Consider the following 18,319-nt stretch of genomic DNA (forward strand, 5'->3'; position numbering starts at 1 on the left):
AGAGGAAGGATACAGAGCGGGCCAGAGTCTAAGGGAGAGCTGGGAGTGAGCCCAGCAACCCAGGGGGCTTCCCAGAAGAGGCAGCTCCTAGCCCAGCCCAGGACAGAGCTTGGCCAAATGGAGAGAAGGCAATGAGGGCATTCCTGTTGTAGGCCCAGCCACGATGAGCCCAGATGGGAGTGGGCACTCAGCTTCCTGGGCATGGAGAAGGCCGGGAGGGAGCGGGCTCCTGGGGCATTGGAACTGGAGGCTCTGCGGGCTTGACCCTCCTGTCCACTTCTGAGCCTCATCCCCTTCCCTGAGCTGTACCAGGTGGGTACTGCCTGAGGCTTGGGGCAGGAGCCAGAGGCCAGCAGGCAGCCCAGCTTCCGTTTCCCCACCAGGGAAAGAGCTGGGGTTGTTGTTAGGAACACACTTATAGCATCACTGTCGGTGGCTTCTGAGAGGCCACCTCACTGGAGGGCAGTCCAGGATGCCCTCTGCTGCCTCCTCCTCAAGGCCCATTCTTGCCACTAGCGGCTGCAGAGGGGCTCCTTTGCCTGCGGTCACCCTGCCTGGTGGGGCAGGGCAGAGCCAGCACCTGTCAGAACAGCATGTCACCGACCAAAGCGTGCGACATTCTGCTCTGGCCCCTAAGAGCCCAGGGAGTCACTGCCTCACTGTCCCCAGCCTCAGTGTCCTTGTCTGCAGAATGGGAATACAGCCCTCCCCCAGTGTGGACGACCCAGTCAGGGAGACACCAGGGTGGCAACAGGCCCGCCCGCGCTGTCACTCGGCATCCCTGGCTGCATGGAGCTAGCAGCACAGGCAGCTGCATCACTCCTGTCCCCGAATGTGAGGTCCTGACCCACATTTGCAGCCCGAGGCCCTGAAGAGGGCACCAGCGAGGCACAGAACAGCGAGACCACCTCCACAGCTGCCCTGCTTTGCACTCTTCTTGGGAAAGGGCCCAGTCATCTCATGACTGCCACCCTAGAGAAGAGACCACACACACATCTTCGCATGGTACCACCACCTGCGGCCTTCCCAACACGGTGGTGCTTTCCTGGGGGGGTCGTGGGAGGTGCTCAGACCACGCCGGGGCAGCAGGTGCAGGGCTGGGGCCAGGGCCGGGTGGGGGTTCCCTGTTTCCCCAGTTATCAGGAGCCCAGCTCTGCCCCTGGGAAAGAGGCAACCTGCCCGTGGAGTAGGCAAGGGTGTGACACCCAGAGCCCACTGGGAGTGAACTGGCTGGTGTTACAGTCGGCAGCGCTCTGTGGGGTGGTCCCAGCATGGCCACCAGGGGGCAGCCTCGGCACAAAAGCCGCCCAGGAGATGGCTCCCTGCCGGGCTGGTGCCTGGTGTGGCTGGCAGAGGGCAGGTTTGGACTAGACAGGAAGACGAGAGCAGGGGAGAGTCTGCCCATCTCCAGCCTGCTGAGAGGGGACTGCAGGTGGAAAAGGCCTGGACCAAATCCAGGCTGGGAAAGGCAGTAGATGGCAGGGTGCTTGTCAGGAATGCACATTCCTGGGCTGCAGCGTTGGGGAGGGTCTGGGAACCGGTGTGCTGGACAGAACTCCCAAGGGCTCTGATCTTGCAAGTCTCCTACCAAAGCTCCAGCAAGAGCCACTGACCTTATTCCCGAAGAGCGGATGGTTCCGTAGGCTGGACACAGGGAGGGACTGCCCCAGACGGGCTGGGAACCACGAAGCTAGCACAAGCCTCTGTGGAGGCAGGGGGTGGATGAGATGGTCCTGGACCCTGCAGCTTGGGAGTCTCTGGGTGCCCGTGAGTGAGGAGGAAGCAGAGCAGAAGGGCTGTGCAGGGAAGCTGGGGGCAGGGTAGTGGTCCCATGCCTGGGGGCCCTGCCTTTCTCCCTCTGAGGAGGTCGACCTGCAGCCATGTGGGCAGGGCCAGTCATAGTGAAAGAGGAGGGGGCCAGGGGCCTCCAGCCCACCGGAGCCATCATCCTCCCGCTGCTGTGCCCAGACACCTTGGGCTCCCATCTGCGACACCGTGAAGCAGGTGCTGTAGGGGCCTCCCTGCTCTGGAGCCCCTCAGACAAGCCTCCCACCCTAAGTGCGCACCAGACAGGCCACAGCAGGGGCCTTGGTAGTGCCTGCTGCAGCTGGGGGGCATGCCCAGGCCAAGGGCACCCCTCTGCACCTGCAGCGTTGTGGGCACCATCAGCATTGACCTGTTTTCCCCAAGGAGTGGGGTCCAGCCTGCACCAGTGCCAGCCAGCTCAACCCCCTGGCCGGTAACTGCCAATGCCCTGGGTGTGGTCAGCTGCAGCAGCACAGACCCAGTGCCCAAGGGACTGCCCCCCCCCCCCCAGCCCTGCCCTCCAAGATGCTGAGACACCCAGGCCCTGGAACCAGGCCCAGTGCAGGGACAGACACACAAAAAGCAGCAGGTACACATTCTGTAGCCTGCGGCTCAGAGGGAGGCTACTGACCATCCCTGGGGGCATGCCAGTAGGTAGCACCCACTTTCCCTTGCCCAGCACTGTGGGACCCTGTGGCCTGACTTTGACCCCATTCAGGCCCCTCACCAGGCCCCAGACCTCAGGCCTAGCCCTGCCACAGCCTCCACTTAGCCAGCGACCCCACCACACAGCCACACAGTAGACGCAGCCCAGCCCTGCCTGGAAGCCCTGGACCAAAGTGGAGAGCCCAGACTCCTGTACCAGCCTGGCTGCTCTCCCCCAAAGCAGGTGAGAGGGCAAGCCTGGTGCAGGTGCCCCGGGTCCCGGCGGCCCCGGCTTTCACGGCCCTTGCAGACACCAGCCCTGCTCCAGAGCGCGGTGGCACCTCCCAGGAGGCCGCCTCTCGACCAGACAGCGTCCCAGGAGCGGGGCAGGAGCGAGAAGGAGAGACAGACAGGGACCGCGAGTGACAGAGGGAGTGAGCGACAGAGACGAGTCAGCCACCGAGAAACAGTGAGCGACAGAGACAGCCTCAGAGGCCGGGAGAGGAGCAGGGACCTACAGCCGCGGACAGGTAGAACGCGAGGCACGGGAGAAGAGACTCCAGCGGCCGGGAAGGCCCAGAACCACGCGCGAGTCCCGCAGGCGTCCCCGAGTCCCCCGCCCCCAAGGCCCGCACTGCGCGCCCCTGGACACGCCCCGGCGCGCGCCCTCGCGCGTAGCCCACCCGCCCCAGGGGAGCGGGCTGCAGGCGGGGAGGGGCGCACCGCTGCCGGGGGTTCCGGGCCAGGTGGGCAGCACCATGTGGAAGCAGTCGCACATCGCGGCGGCCAGGCGGTGCAGGCCTGGCGGCCCGTCGCGTCCAGTCGCTGGTCCCGGCTCCGGCGCACCGGGCGGGCGGGCGGGAGCCGCGCTCTGCCCGGCTGCTCTGCGCTGCCGCGGGCGGCCGACCTCGGACTGCGGACACCGCGCGCCAGGCTACCCAGCCGCTCAGCGAGGACCCCGCCCGGCTCCGCCCAGCCCTGCCGGGCCACTGCGGAGCGCGCTCGCGGGCGGTGCCGCCGGCCTCATTCAGCCCATTGGCTGCCGCAGCCGCGGCCCCGCCCCTCCCGGCCAGGCCCCGCCCCACCCCGCGCCCCCGGCCCGCCTGTCGCGTCCGCAGAATTAACTTTGGACTCCCGCCAGGGAGCGACCTCTGGATCCCCGCACGGAGGCCCCTGGACTTGCCGCTGTCTTCACCTCCCATTCCGGGGGAGACAGACACTTTAGTCACAAGCTGGGGTTGGGGGCAGCCTGCGGGGACAACAGTGGTCGCGGGCACCGCAGGAGGTGATCTGGCAGCATAAGGACAAGATAGAATTCTGCAGGGGCTGGTGGGTGGCAGATACGAGGACGCGGCTGAGAGCGTGCAGCGGGAACAGGGCGCCCCGGGCAGGGCTGTGGGGTGGGCGCTGCGTGCGGGAGCGTCCAGCGCTAGGGGCCGTCCTGGAGCCAGAACCCCGCCCAGAGTCATCCTTTCTGCTGATTCTTGTCAAGAGCCTAGGGCCTAGGACACAGCGGCAACCAGCACCCCACTGGCCCTGCCCCAGGGGCTCCAGGTCTGGTGTAGACACAATCAAGCCTGTAAGGATGAGGCGTTCTGCAGGGCGGCACTGCCCTGGGGGCGGGGGAACGGGGGTCCTGGAAGGCTCCTGACAGTGTAAGCTGGGACCTTAGGGGTGAGGCATGTGCCAGGCAGTGTAGGAAGAGTGTTCTGGAGAGAGGGGACAGAGTAGCCTGCGTGCAGAGAATGGGGGCAAAAGGGCTGGGGTTGAAAGTCAGGCCCAGTGGGCGGGGACAGGGCAGCAAGGCGGCTGAGGGGGGGTCTTGTCGGTAGGAGGTGTCACCTAAGGCTCCAAGCAGGGTCTCTGAGCGTGGTGAGAGCTGAGGAAAGACTGCGCAGGTGGCTGGGGTGTTGGCATGGGGCACAGCTGGAAACAGGAGCAGTGGAACCAGGGCCATGGTGTGGGAGAGAGTGAAAAGATATTCAGGCAGAGGGGACTTGGTGAGGATCAGAGTGCAGAGGGTGGGAGCCTCCCTGGGATCTAGCTTGGGCACCACACAGAGGCAGCACACCTGGGGGTGTGGACAGGGAGGGCAGGGGCCCAAGGGAGTTCTAAGAGTTTGGTGACGCCTGGCCTGGTGTAGACCCGAGCCGGGCACACCCCAGAAGGAGTGGAGTTCTGCAGGGATTGTGGGGGGAGGCAGGGCTGGAAGAGACCCAGGAGAGGACCGCCACCTCCATGAGGAGCTGCCTGGCAGTGTCCAGTGGTGTGGGTCAGATGCGGGGACACACACACACACATACACCGACACACACACACGGACACACATACGGATACACACACACATACATACACACAGAGACACACAGACACACATGGACAGAGACACAGACACACAGATACATACACAGGTACACACAGAGGCACACTCACACACAGACACAGACACAGAGACACACAGACACATACTCACACATAGAGACACACACAAACACACATGCTCTGTCATACACACACACACACACACACGGACACCTTTTCCTGGGGTGGGAAGAGGCCAGGCTATACCGGAAGGGCCAGGCAGACACAGACACTCATAGACAAGATCACAAACTCACCAAGACACAGACAGAGGCCACCTGGGATATTTGATACACTCAGGCCTGCATGCATGAACACCCACACCAGGATACAGACCCATGCACGTGTACACATACACACAGGGGCACACGCATTCCTGGGCTCATTTGGAGACCACGCACAGCTAGTGGGCCCAGGTGAGCCACCCGGGCACGATGACTCACTCTAGACAGTTCCCGTTAGCCGCGCTGCAGCCACCGGGCAGCCATCCAGCAGCAGGTCAGACGGACGCCAGAGCCACTGCCGGGAAGAGGCCCTGGCAGCCTCCTGCCAATGAGCCCAGGCATGATGGGCACAACCTTTTCCCTCATGTGGGGACCTGGCGCAGGTCTTACCCCACCCCCTCGCAGTGTCCTTCTTTCAGGGCTGAGCAGTGTTGCCTGGGGTCCAGAGGCCCTGCACTAACCTCCCTCCCCAGGAGCCCACCCTGCTCTGCTAACCTGGAATCAGTTACTCCCTGGGCACAGGGAGAGAGCCACTAGGGTGCCCGGGTGCATACAAAGTCATGTGGCCTCCTGCGTCCCCATCCAAATGAACTGGCCCCTCTCCTGATTGTCTGGCATGATCTGCACAGGGCTATGGGGACTCCCCCTGGCTTTGCAGGATGGGTGAGGATGGAGCCCTGGGTGGGGAAGCCGGGGCTGCCCCCGACATGTTCCTGTCCCTGGGCTACTACCTGCTGCCCCTGCCTCTGTTTTCCTTCAGCAAGATGAGAGAACTCTCCAGGCCATCTTGGTGGGGGCCGAGTGAGAGCGCAAGTTCAGCGTGGCGTCACGGGAGTGTGGGGACCCCACACTTGGGAGGACTTTGCCCTGGTCCTGCCCCTCAGCATGGGGTGGCTGAGATCTTCCCCTAGCTGTGTCCACTGGGCCTGTCCACCCCTGGCTAAGAAATGGTCCCAGAACCAACCACGGCTGCCCAGGTCCAGGAACTTCGCCTCTGCCCTGCACGGGGCTGCCCACTTCCAAGGTAGGCAGAGACACACACACGCAGCTGCGCCGTGCTCCCCTGTGGCCCCAGAATTCAGGATGGGGTCTGGGCAGGGCCTGCTCCACCCGGAGGCCGTCCCTCCCTTCTCCTGCCCATTCTGAGACAGAGGGCTGGTGTCTCTCTGCAGTGGCCCTGAGTGCTGGGGCCGCGGTCTGATTGTGACTGTCGGGGAGCGGGGGACTGCCCCTCCCACTCTCCTTCTGGGGGTCTTCTCCTAGCTTGAGGGTTAAGCTGACAGTGTTCTGAGTAAGACACCTTGGGGTGTCTGTCCAGAGAGCTTCCCCACCTCGGGGAACCTGGGGTCCTGAGAGCTCTATCTCACTCCAGATGCCACTGAGAGGGCCTGCAACTTGGGCAGTGTACCCCTACAAACAGGCAGGCTGCGGCTATGTGCAGTTGAGGACTGGCTCCCCGGGGGCCAGCCAGAATCCCTCCTCCCGCCCACCAGGGCCTCAGCAGCTGAAACAGGGCTCCAGGGTCACAGCTGTGGCAGCAGGGGAGAAGATGAGAGGGGCTGCCAGCCCCCATCCCGGTCCCTCCCCGCCAGCTGAAGCCTGTGCTCTTGTCATCACGCCCAGCTCCAGTCTCCTCCCCATGTGCCCCTCTGAGGACAGATGCCCAGCTAGGGAGGACCACAGAAGCGGGCCTGGGCTGAGGAATTCATGCCCCCACCCACAGCATCCTTGGACACAAGCCCAACTCACAGCCACCTCTAGCACATACAAGGCCCCACACCTGCTGTAGGTGTCACCCCCAGGGAGAGGGCGTCGCATGCTCTGTCCTGTGCACACAGCCTCCACCTCCTCCCTGGACCACTGAGATGGGGACACTGGCCCAGCCCACTGGTTGCCCACAGCCTTCCTGAGGCTGGGTGCCAGGGCTTGGGGTGCAAGCCCTGGCGGGGCCTGGGTGAGGAGCCGAGGTTCCCCAGGCCCTGACCATCAGCAAAGCCGCTGCCCTGCCCCCATAGCCTGACTGGCGCTGCTTGCCTCCATCCTCTGCAGGCAGGGATGCCCACAGCATCAATGATTGATGCTTGCTGCGGCAGCTGCAGCAACATAAGCAAAAATAGCTCTGCTGTGGTCCCTGCCCCGCCCCAGCCACAGCCTTGCATCCAGCCCAGCCTCGTGCCCAGATGGAGGGGTGCAGGGTGAGGTGGGAGCATCTAGGACTGTCTCAGCTGCCGCCTGCCCCTGCTCAGTCTTTTATAAGGAGATGATGGGGGAAGACCCCTGTGACCAGGTGGGGGACACTTGTCCACCCTGCCTCCCACTGTTGCCTGACCACACTGACTCCTGACCTCTAACCGCCTCACTCTCCCCCAAAGCCGGGTGCCCATTTCAGGCCTGGGTATTGTCCCCAGGTCCACTTCCTCTGCACCCACACAGCTGGGATCAGGAAATTGGCAGTAGTGGGGCATGTCAGGGTGCTGCCATCGTTCCACTCGGATGGGTTTCTTTCAACCCATGTCTTCATCAGGCTCTCTGGCTCAGCAGTCCATGTGGGCTAGCCTGGGATCTGAGCAGCAGCAGGTTCCCATGCTGCCGCCTGCAAGCCCTGCCATTCCTGCTGCCGGAGGTGAGGACAGGCACACTCCCCAACTTGCCCTAGGGACTTGGGGCTGAGGATCCCAGAGGACCAGGATGCCTGGGTGCTTCCGGGGACCCCTCCCCAGCCAGTCCTTGCTCATCAGGTGATGCTGGGAGATCCCAAGGTGACTGTGGGGCTCTGTGCGTAGGTGGCACTTGCCCCAGGACCCAGGCTGGCCCCTTCCTCCTGAGACTAGGGTAGGGAAGCTTGGCTCCTCTGCAGAAGGGGAGGTGCTCCCCACACACCCATTGAGCAGGGCTGGGGCTCAGGGTGGACCGAGGTGGCTGGAGAGGTCCTGGGAGGGCCACATGGGCTCCTCGTCCCAACCACACTCCACCTGCCCCCTCCATGGCCCTCGGGAGTCATGGCTAATGTCCCTCACACCCAGGCTTTAATGGGAACCCACCCTCTCTGGCCCAGTCTCCCCTAGCAGCTGGGCCAATTCAATTTGAGCAGTGCCTGCTCCGATCGCCAACCTGGAAGCCTTATCCTCAGCTCGTGCCTTTCAGGCTGTGCCATGAAGCAGGATGGTCTGCCCAGAAGCTGGCCCAAGAAGCCAGCGGCGGCCTAGCAGCCACCTGGGCTGCCCCCACCTCCTCCTGCAACCAGGGTTGGGCACCTGATGTCAAGGTTGCCACTGCCATTTCCTCTGCACCTTGGCTTCCCCGAGGCAGCACTTCTCAGTGGGTTACAAGGGGTCACTCAGGCATATTAGTTCCCTGCTGCTGCCATAACAAAATACCACCAGCACAGTGGTTGAAAACAGCATGTGCGCATTTATCAACTCCAGTTCTAGGTGTGGGCAGGACGGTGTGCCTTCTGGAGGCTTCAGGGGAGATCTGTTTCCTGGTCCTTTCAGCCTCCAGAGGCATCTGCAGTCTCGTATCACTCTGGCTGTGCTTCCATCTTTGCGTCTCCTCTCTGACTCTGACCTTCCTGCTTCCTTCTCAGGACCTTTGTGATTACACGCATCATCCAGGCTCCACTCCTCCTCTCAAGAGCCTTAATTTAAGCCCATCTAGAAAGTGTCTTTGACCCTGTGAGGTCACATATCCACAGGTTCCAGGGATTAGGATGTGGACATCTCTGTGGGGCCCTGTCCAGCTGCCACACCAGCTCTTCAACCCATATGGGTCATTTTTATCCTCCAACCATCCTGGGGGTACCGTGCTCCCCACGCACTTCACATGGAAGCTGAAGCCCAGACGGGGGTGGGGAATTGCAGAGAACCAGGAGAGGAGCTCTTGTCCCAGCTCTGCTTCTCATGCAGGCCTTTGGGGCGGGGCCTCAGTTTCCCCACCTGTACACAAGAACAACACTCCTCCTGCCCCCCTCCCAGTTCTCTGGGCCTCAAGGACGGCAAGGACTGTGCAGTGGATGAGGGGCAGCAGTGGGAACGGGCACTGCCCTTAAGCTGGCAAGACAGGCCCAGGCCTGGTCTACAAACCCAGCCAGCTCCTGATCACCATCCTTAGGGTCACTGCGGTGCTGGGGTGGCCAAGCCAAGGTCCAGTCCTGGACAGTCTGACCAAAGAGCTTCCATACTGCATGGCCTGGCTGCTCTGCCCCTCAGGAAGGAGCGGAGACAGGAGGCTGGGTCTAAGGTGCAGAGAATGATGTCATCTTGTCATTTGTAAAATTAAATTGTTCTGTAGCTTGGCTGAGAAGGACCAGGGAGGGAAGGGGTGATTCAAGCAAGGACAGAGTCCAGGCAGGGCCCCAGGCCCCAGGGTGGGAGAAAAGCGAGCCTGAGGTAGATAGGAGGTGGACAGCAGGTGGCATGGTTCAGGGCTTCACCAGGGCCAGGCCCTCCCCTTACCCAGAGGAGGTGGTGATGGGGGCCAGTCTGGGAAGGCCAGGGAGGAGATGGAGTCAAGGTTGACTCCTTGAGTTTGGGGGTCAGGGCAGATGGCAGAAGGCCTGGAAGCCCGGAGGGGAGCTGGCAGAGGCCAGCCTAGCTCCTTGGTCGTCCAGTGGCTGGAGAGGGGCTTTCCGCCAGCCCTGCTCTGCCCTGGTCTGGCTGGTGACAAAGGAGAGGAGCACTCCGTGGGGCCTGCGAGGGAGGGGTGGAGCCTCCCCGCCGCTCCTTCCCCCAGGAATGGGGACGAGTTAGGCGTGGGTGAGGTTTTGGGATTCAGGAGTCAGCAAGACAGACTTGGCTCTCGCCAGGGAGAGGTGGGGTCCTGAGGGGCCGTCGCTCAGCTGCACCACAGAGGGGTCCGCGGCGCGGCAAGTTAGGCTGCGGGGCGCCGGGAGAAGGGGCTGCGGGTGACGGGTGCGCTGGGACGGACCTGGGGAGCTCGTCGTGAGGAAGAAAGAACCACTCTAGGGCCAGGCACGGTGGCTCAAGCCTGTAATCCCAGCATTTGGGAGGCCGAGGCGGGTGGATCACGAGGTCAGGAGATCGAGACCATCCTGGCTAACACGGTGAAACCCAGTCTCTATTAAAATACAAAAAAATCAGCTGGGCGTGGTGGCGGGCGCCTGTAGTCCCAGCTACTCGGGAGGCTGAGGCAGAAGAATGGGGTGAACCCGGGAGGCGGAGCTTGCAGTGAGTCGAGATCGCGCCACTGAACTCCAGCCTGGGCGACAGAGCGAGACTCCGTCTCAAAAAAAAAGAACCACTCGGGCGGCGAACTGAGCACGGACAGAAAGCTCGAGCGGCCCGGCGCCCAGGGCTCGGCCAGTGGGGAAGCCCGATCCCACCCGCGGCGGAGGCGGCCCGGGGCAGGGAGGGCGGGTCCGGGGCGGGTCCTGGAGGGCGGGGGCCGGCGCTGGCCTCGCCCCGGATGCGTGATGACGCCACGGCGGCGGACGCCGGAAGCGGAGCTGGCGCACGCCGTTGCCAGGCAACGGGGCGGCGCAGGCAGGAGGGAACGGCTGGTTGCAGGTTTCTCTCGGCCTGGCCCAGCGCGGCCCCGCCGAGGCGGCGACCAAGGTGGGTGCGGGGCCCGGGCCCAGGCCCAGGACACGCGGGGACTCTCGGGAGCCGTGGGCCAGGCGCTTAGCTGGCCACCTCGGGCCCCGTCCAGGCTCAGGCGGTCCAGGGCTGCCTGCGGGCCGCGTGCGAGAGGGACTCTCGGGAGGCCCCGGGGCGCCGCACCCACTCCTTCCCACTTGGGCCTCCCGCGGGCGCCCGGCTCACGCTCCTCTGGCCAGCGTGGGCCTCCCAGGCTCCCTCGCGGCTCTCTCCAGAGCAGGAGCCCCACCTTGGGCCGCCCCTCTCACACCTGCCGTGGGTCTGGTACGCGCCCCTGTGTTGGACTCCGCGCCCGCGCGCGTGGGAGGAAGCCAGGACTCCCGGGCGACCGGGCCGTGCCTGTGGTTTGTGTCAGTTCCACAGCAGCACGTGGGCACTTTCCACCGTCAGCCACTGGGCAGCCCGGGGCACTCCTGCAGCGTCCCCAGGCCCTCTCCAGGGCAGGGGAAGGTTGGGCAGTCCTGGGCGGCCAGCACCCCGGCATTTATGTCTCCTGAGCAGCTGCTCATCGGGCCTCTGCTGGCCTGGCGGCTCCAAGATGCAAGGCCGGCGGGAGCTGGGGGGAGAGCCTTTGAGTGACCTCCAGGAGGAAGCAGCCAGCGCTTCCCTCCGAGTGGCACCTGAGAGGCTGAGTGATGACAGTTTGGAATGGAGACGGACCTGCCCCGACCTTCTCCTGTCCGATGGGAAAGCCAGCATCTCCATGCCCCGTGAGGGCGGTTCCACCTGCGCTGCCCGATGTCCTGACCCTGGGGAACACAGCGGCACTTGGGGGGAGTTTGAAGGCTTTCGGGAATCTTCAGCCGAGTCTGGACAATTCTCACAGTCCCTTGAACTCCTGGAGGGACCCACAGAACCCCAGCCACCGAAAACCACTTCTGCCGCAAAAGAGTGCAGTTCTCACCAACCATGCCAGGGTGGACCTTGGGTGACAGGAACTTCTGCCGTCTCACCTTCTGAGGTATTTCTACTGTGCTGTGGTCACCATGTTGAGTGGGATGTGTACACACCAAGAGGCCTGCAGCCCTCGAGTGCTGTGGCGTGCTGGCCAGGGAGGGGGCTGACAGCCTCAGAGCGTCTGCTTGTCTCCTGGCCTTCGTCCCTGGCCATGTGGTTGGCAGTCCCATCCTGAGGCCAGGGAAGGAATGAGTTGGCAGAGGAGGCTGCAGAAATGGGTCACACCAAGGCCAGGTGGGGGCCACCTGAGCTGGGTCGCTCTCTCTGACCATTCCTCCCCCAGCCTGTCCACTCCCCATTGGCGGGGGCTGCACTGGCCCCAGCTCAGGGCATTTGAGGAGGAGCTTTTTGTCTGAATTCTGAATCTGCTAAGTTCAGAAGTCTCAGAGATTCTAAAATCACGTGATCACATTTCAACTTGCTTGTAATGAATTGGGTGACGCCAGATCCAACCTGTCCGAGAGCTTGTAATGAATCGGGTGATGCCCATTCCGACCTGTCCAGGAGCCAGGGTCCCAGCCTTCAGCCCCCTGCCCCCTGCTCTCTTTCAGAGCAGACTGCCGGGTGTTTACCGTTTGGTGACACTTCTGCTCCCTCTCTTTTCCTGTCTTCTTGCTTCCATTGTTCCTCTTTTCTCTGCCACTTCTTCCCAAATGGTTCATCCCAAGCCCCATCATGAGAGATAAGAAATAAAACCACTAAGGAAGGAAATAAAGATATTGCAGTTCTCAGGGCTGGCCTGTTTTCTTTTTCTTTTTTTTTTTTTTGAGACAGAGTCTTACGCTGTGGCTGAGGCTGGAGTGCAGTGGCACTGTGTCGGCTCACTGCAACCTCTGTCTCCTGGGTTCAAGCAGTTCTCCTGCCTCAGCCTCCCGAGTAGCTGGGATTACAGGTGCCCAACACCACGCCTGGCTAACTTTTATATATATATATATATATGTATTTAGTAGAGACTGGGTTTTACCGTGTTGGCCAGGCTGGTCTTGAACTCCTGACCTCAGGTGATCCGCCCACCTCGGCCTCTCAAAGTGCTGGGATTACAGGCATGAGCCACCGTGCCTGGCCAGACTGTTTTCTGAAGCAGTTTCCCTGGAATCCTGATGAGATCCACTCTTAATAGAGTAAGGTCTGCTGTGATGCTTGTTTTGAATACAGGATTTGTTTTCCAGCATGATTGATGTATTAGGGAACGATTTGAGCATAGTTGAAATTTCACAAGAAAGAGTAGATAAATGCAGAAAACTGCCCCCAGCTGAGCTGGGGCCCGTTGGAATACATGAGACTCGCACACGCACACCTTCACACAGCGCTCAGTGCCCCGATGTAGCACACCTGTCAACACCTGGTGTTAGGACTTCGCCCGGTTCAGACCGCCCTCCTCCTACCCCTTCACACTAACTCAGCCTGCGAGCCTTCGTCTTTTCCAAGGTAAAGTGCTGTGCTTATTGTAGTATGTATAATTTCTTTTTTTTTTTTTTTTTTGAGGCGGAGTCTCGCTCTGTCACCCAGGCTGGAGTGCAGGGGCGCAATCTGAGCTCACTGCAACCTCTGCCCCCCCGGGTTCAAGCGATTCTCCTGCCTCAGCCTCCTAAGTAGCTGGGATTATAGGCGCGTACCACCATGCCCAGCTAATTTTTGTATTTTTAGTAGAGATGGGGTTTCACCATGTTGGCCAGGCTGGTCTCGAACTGCTGACCTCGTGATCCGCCCACCTGGGGCTCCCAAAGTGCCAGGATTACAGGCGTGAGCCACTGCGCCGGGCCGCATGTGTAATTTCTTAACCAAACATGGAAAACAGCACTAACATTATTGGGTGGCCATCTTTTTTCATGTGTCACTGATGAAGTTTGAATGTTTTGCCCTAACCCCACCTTTCCCGTGAGTCCTCTGGTTTTGTGTGATTTTGCTAACTTGGTGATTTTTAGGAATGCATATGTCAAGTGATAGTAACACTAATGGTATGATCAATTACAAATTTCATTTCTATCACAATTATTTCTTTGGAATAAGGTAACATTATGTACGTCTTTCTCCTAACTTTGGTATGCTTTTCTTCTTTTCTTTTCAGCCCATTCTCAGCTATGAGAACATTTTAAAGTGTGCTTTTCAAGAAATAACAGTCCAGCAGGCAGCTGAAGACGTTTCCACCATAGACCATTTCCTAGAAATAAGCAGTGAAGAAAAACCTGGCCTTGAATGTGTACATAAATTGTGGTAATGAACTTAAGAAATATTTCTTACAGCAACTGCTTTTGTACTTTTGTTTGATAAAAGTAGGTGTGTGAGGCTTTGTTTTTGCCTTTATAGAGAGTAGCATCTCTCCTGAGGTCCCTGCCATCTGTGGGTCATAGGGGTCCTATGAGAAGCGGGCAGCACGATTGATGCTCCAGCTGTGGCCTTCCACTCTGAGCCCTGTTCATCCCCCTCCCCAACCAGTTCACCTGGAGCAGCTGGACCCGAGCCCAGCCCCTCTTGGGTCTCAGTGCCAGTGCTGGTGGAGTGGGTGGGGGCCTCGCATTCAGTGTGAGTGGCTGGTGGGCCTGGGCAGTGGGCACAGAGCAGGGGCCTTCTGGGGGACTTGGCTGAGTGGGCACTGGCTGCCTCATGGTCCTCAGCCACAGAGTTCTAGAAAACATTCCACACTCTGGAGCCCCATTGTCAGCCCCAGGCCCAGCCCCAGGGGTGCTCCCGGTGCTGCCTGCAGGGCCGCGGGCTCCTAGGGGAAAGTGCACCCGTGGTCACTCGCAGATGGCCATTTTCCAGGGACACACTTTCAACTGAGCATTGAAGACAAACAGTGCTCTAGTGGATTAGGCAGCAGTGGTTGAGAAGCTCGAGGTAAGTTGGCCCAAGGCCCCAGAGGGAGGAGGGAAGTGAAGGTTGAGGTGAGCTAGCTTCCCTGTCCCTCGGTGTGGTCTGTGGAGTGGGTCTCCCAGCAGCCAGGGGAGAGCCAGGTCAGCCTGCTGATTTTTTGTGTCTCTGAGCAGGCCTGGACTTTCAGAGAGCTCTGCAGACAGGCCATTCTGGGCTCCAGCCCTGGCCCACTGTGGCCTCTACTGGGGTCCAACCCAGCGCCTGCCCCAGGGTACCCTCTACAGGGGCTTGAGGACAGAGGCCTGGAACCCAGAAGGCCACAACCAGCGTTGCCCAGATGGCCAGCGTGCCCTCTGTATGTGGTGCTTCTGCAAAGCATGATCCCTGGGGAAAAACTGCAAAGAATGTGGTCCCAGCAAGCTGACGGTGGGGTGGGCACTGTACTGGTGGTATTGACATCTCTGTCCCCAGCAGCACGACTCGCGGACCCAGAGGCATGGGGAGTCCTGGGTGTCAGGACTTGGCAGGGCTGGACACTCGTGGGACAGAAGGCTGGATGGTACTTTGGGGGTGGAGTAGAGCGTGGTTTGTGTGTTCTGAAACACTGGGGTATTTTTGGAAATGGTCTGGTGTTTAGCACATCTGCTCTTCTTCTGTACTTATCTGGAGTGCAGTGGCGCGATCTCAGCTCACTACAACCTCCGCCTCCTAGGCTTAAGCGATCTTCCCGCCTCAGCCTCCTGAGTACTGGGACTACAGGCACCCGCCACTACACCCAGCTAATTTTTGTATTTCTTGTAGAGACAGGGTTTTGCTATGTTGCTCAGGCTGGTCTCAAACTCCTGAGCTCAAGTGATTTGCCCTCCTGTCTCCCAAAGTGCTGGCTTTACAGGTGTGAGCTGCTGCACCTACCCTTGCATTCATTTTCCCTTCCCTACTAGAGCGTGAACTTCCTACAGGCAGACCTTCTCAGTCCCTCACAGTACGTAGCAGTGACGTGTGGCACATAGTAGACATTCATCGTTGGTTTGTTCATTTGTTCTCGTAAGCATGCACTGGTACTCTTAGTTTGTGAGCATCTATTTTGTACTCAGCACAGTTCTAGGTACTTGAGTGAACAAAACCAGCAAAATATCTGCCATCATGGAGCTTCCACTCCTTGGAGGAGATAGTAACTGCAGTGAGTAAGCTACTCCAGGGCAGGTGCTGTGAGGGATAGAGGGGGCACATGTTGTTTGAATAAAAGTATAAATGAACAAATAAATGAGACAGCCCAGTGCTCCTGCAGGGAACGCTGTTTTTTTGTTTGTTTGTTTGTTTGTTTTTTTGAGACAGAGTCTCACTCTGTTGCCCAGGCTGGAGTGCAGTGGCACAATCTCCGCTCCCTGCAACCTCCGCCTCCTGGGTTCAAGCGATTCTCCTGCCTCAACCTCCCCAGTAGCTGGGATTACAGGCACCCATCAGCACGCCTGGCTAATTTTTTGTATTTTTAGTAGAGATGGGGTTTCACTATGTTGGCCAGGCAGATCTTGAACTCCTGACCTCCTGATCTGTCTGCCTCAGCCTCCCAAAGTGCTGGGATTACAGGCGTGAGCCACTGTGCCCAGCCCGGGAACGCTGCTTTTAGAGTTCTTAACAGCCATACGCCTCTTGGCTTGTGTGCCTCTCGGCTTGCGGGTAAAGGCCAGGCGCCCCACTGTGTGCCTCAGGCCGTGCCTCGTGATCTCCTCAGAAGGCTTTCAAGGTCACCTTTTAACAATTGCATCTGTTTTTCAGTAACGAATCCAGAAAACTCTGGAGAGCCCTTCAGAGCATACACACCACGTCTACTTCTCAGTGCCTCTGGAGCGAGTCCCGTTGCCAGGAGAACTTCTTTCTTGTTCTCGGAATAGATGCTGCGCAGAAGGTAGGCGGTTTGGGTTGACACAGGGCTCCTGGGAGTGTGGTTGAATTTCACTGTAGCCAGTGGCCCTTGGCTGCGCCCAAGGGGTGGGTGCAGGCAGAAGTGTGGGTTCAGATGGGTTATAGCCACTAGGTGGCCCCATAAACGTGTCAAGGCCATTGAATGAATCCCGAATGCTTGAGGTAGGAGCCAGCAAAGCCTAGAGCAGGAGGTAGGGAAAGGCTCTGGAAGAAACGGGCCTGAGCCTGCAGCAGACAACGCATACAGAGATGTGCATCAGTGCACACACACTGATGCACACACGCCACCACACACTGCTGCGCGCACACACTGCCACGCACACGCCACTGCTGCTGAGCGCACACACCGCCACGTGCACATACTGCTGCCGCGCGCAACACACCACACACACCGCCACGTGCACCACTGCCACGCACAGACTGCCGTGCATGTGCTGAAGCTCCTGGGCTGTCACAGAAAACGCCAGTCATAGGGAGGGCCGCCTTTCAGCGATCTAGATTTCAAGGATCTTTCTTCATTCTTCAATATTACGGAAATTTTCAAACATGGAAAACTCAAAAAGGGCCAGCCAGGCAGGCAGATTGGCCCTGGTGAAGACGGGCATGAAGATGGTTGCCCTCTTGGCCCATGGGCCACATTGGGCTGGCCAGGAAGGAAGTGAAGGGCAGAAAGGAACAGAGAGGCTCCCAGTGAGAACAGCCCTGACTGTGTCACTGTGTGAGGAAAACAGAGAACCAGGAGGCTAGGAAATGGGGGAGGCCTGAATAGAAACCTCAGATGCGGGCCAGCTCTGAGTGGCAGCAGCCTGAAGGGTGTGTCTGAAAGGGGCCCTGAAGACATTATTCCCATTGAACAGTTGAGGGGCGCTGAGGTCCTGAAGGGGAGCGAGGCCTGTGAGCTGGGGATGAGGCAGCGAGTGGCAGGGCTACACAGGGGAAACTGGTAAGCTGACCTTCAGAGGGGCCTGAGAGAACTTTGCAGTTTTAGCGTGAAACTAGTAGAGGGGCTCAGGGGAAAAGGAAACAGGAGACAAAATGGTGACTGTACTGGCTGTCTGATGGGGTCTGTCTCCTTAGAACCTTTCTGGAGGCGAGGGCCACATCATGGAAGATTGTGACCTCAAAGAGCCTGAAGGACTCCTCACTGTCAGCAGCTTCTGTCTCCAGCATTGCAAAGCCCTGATCCAGACCAAGGTGAGTGGCCACCAAGGAGAGGCCTCAGGGAACCGCGCTGGCGGTGTCCACACATGTGGAGCCCTCCGCTTTCTCTGCAAGGAGAGGCCTCGGGGGACTGCGTTGGTGGTGTCCACACATGTGGAGCCCTCCGCTTTCTCTGATGTGAGTCAGTTGCTTGTTTTCTTCCTTTGAGTCTTGTGGATTTCCAGAAAACAAACATTTCTGCTATTTAGGGCAGACAGGCAAATTGTTAACACCACTGCAGGGTGCCAAGGAATATAAATATCATCCGGAAAGACTCTTAGGCCAGAGGACCCAGGATATGGGTGGGTCACACAGGAGAACTGGCAGGAGAAGCCAGGCAGAGAAGAGAGCTGCAGGGAAGCTGAGACTCCAGGTGTGGATGATGAGGCTGGAAGGATGAGGCAGGACCAGGCTGTGACTGTTGGGCCAGGGGATGTTGACTCCGCCTGGGCAGCTGTCGTGAACGGATCTGACTGGCGGCTTCAGTCATAGGCCGCTTACCTTACACAGGGTCTGCCCACAGCTTTTCTCTCATGAGCTGCTGTTCTTGCCGCAGAGTCACTTCATCACATCATCACAGCCGGGCTCAAGGCGGAAGAGGGGATGGGCAGAGAAGGGGACTTCTTCCTGCAGCTCTCTCTTTTATCAGGGGGAAGAAAAGCTTTTCTGGGCTGGAGTCTGGAACCCACCCTCAGACCAGGTATTGCAGGAGGGGTGAGATGGCCAGGCCTAGCTCACCTGGTTTCCTGCTCACCCTGGAGACCTGGGACCCTG

General features: G+C 59.8%; 2 protein-coding genes across 9 annotated transcripts in view; one reads left to right on the forward strand and one right to left on the reverse strand.

Annotated features, from left to right (window-relative positions):
• The window catches only part of AHNAK2 (AHNAK nucleoprotein 2), a 40,597-nt gene extending 37,182 nt beyond the window's left edge, over positions 1-3,415 (reverse strand). The window contains exon 1 of the mRNA XM_024231543.3: positions 3,175-3,415. Within this exon, the coding sequence (XP_024087311.3) occupies positions 3,175-3,229 (55 nt within the window). The 5' untranslated portion in view covers positions 3,230-3,415. The remainder of the gene's footprint in view (positions 1-3,174) is intronic.
• Positions 3,416-10,464: 7,049 nt separating this feature from the next.
• CLBA1 (clathrin binding box of aftiphilin containing 1) overlaps positions 10,465-18,319 on the forward strand; it is a 34,490-nt gene continuing 26,635 nt past the window's right edge. For 5 of the 8 annotated variants that reach the window (XM_054530597.2, XM_054530599.2, XM_054530598.2 and 2 more), the window contains exons 1-4: positions 10,502-11,612; positions 13,677-13,822; positions 16,199-16,328; positions 17,423-17,539. In XM_054530597.2, the coding sequence (XP_054386572.1) occupies positions 11,190-11,612; positions 13,677-13,822; positions 16,199-16,328; positions 17,423-17,539 (816 nt within the window). In that variant the 5' untranslated portion in view covers positions 10,502-11,189. Of the gene's footprint in view, positions 11,613-13,676; positions 13,823-16,198; positions 16,329-17,422; positions 17,540-18,101; positions 18,246-18,319 lie in introns of all 8 variants that reach the window. The other 3 variants (XM_054530594.2, XM_054530596.2, XM_002825166.5) reach the window with 3 other exon arrangements.

Source organism: Pongo abelii, chromosome 15, assembly GCF_028885655.2.
Source record: "Pongo abelii isolate AG06213 chromosome 15, NHGRI_mPonAbe1-v2.0_pri, whole genome shotgun sequence".
NCBI lineage: Eukaryota > Metazoa > Chordata > Mammalia > Primates > Hominidae > Pongo > Pongo abelii.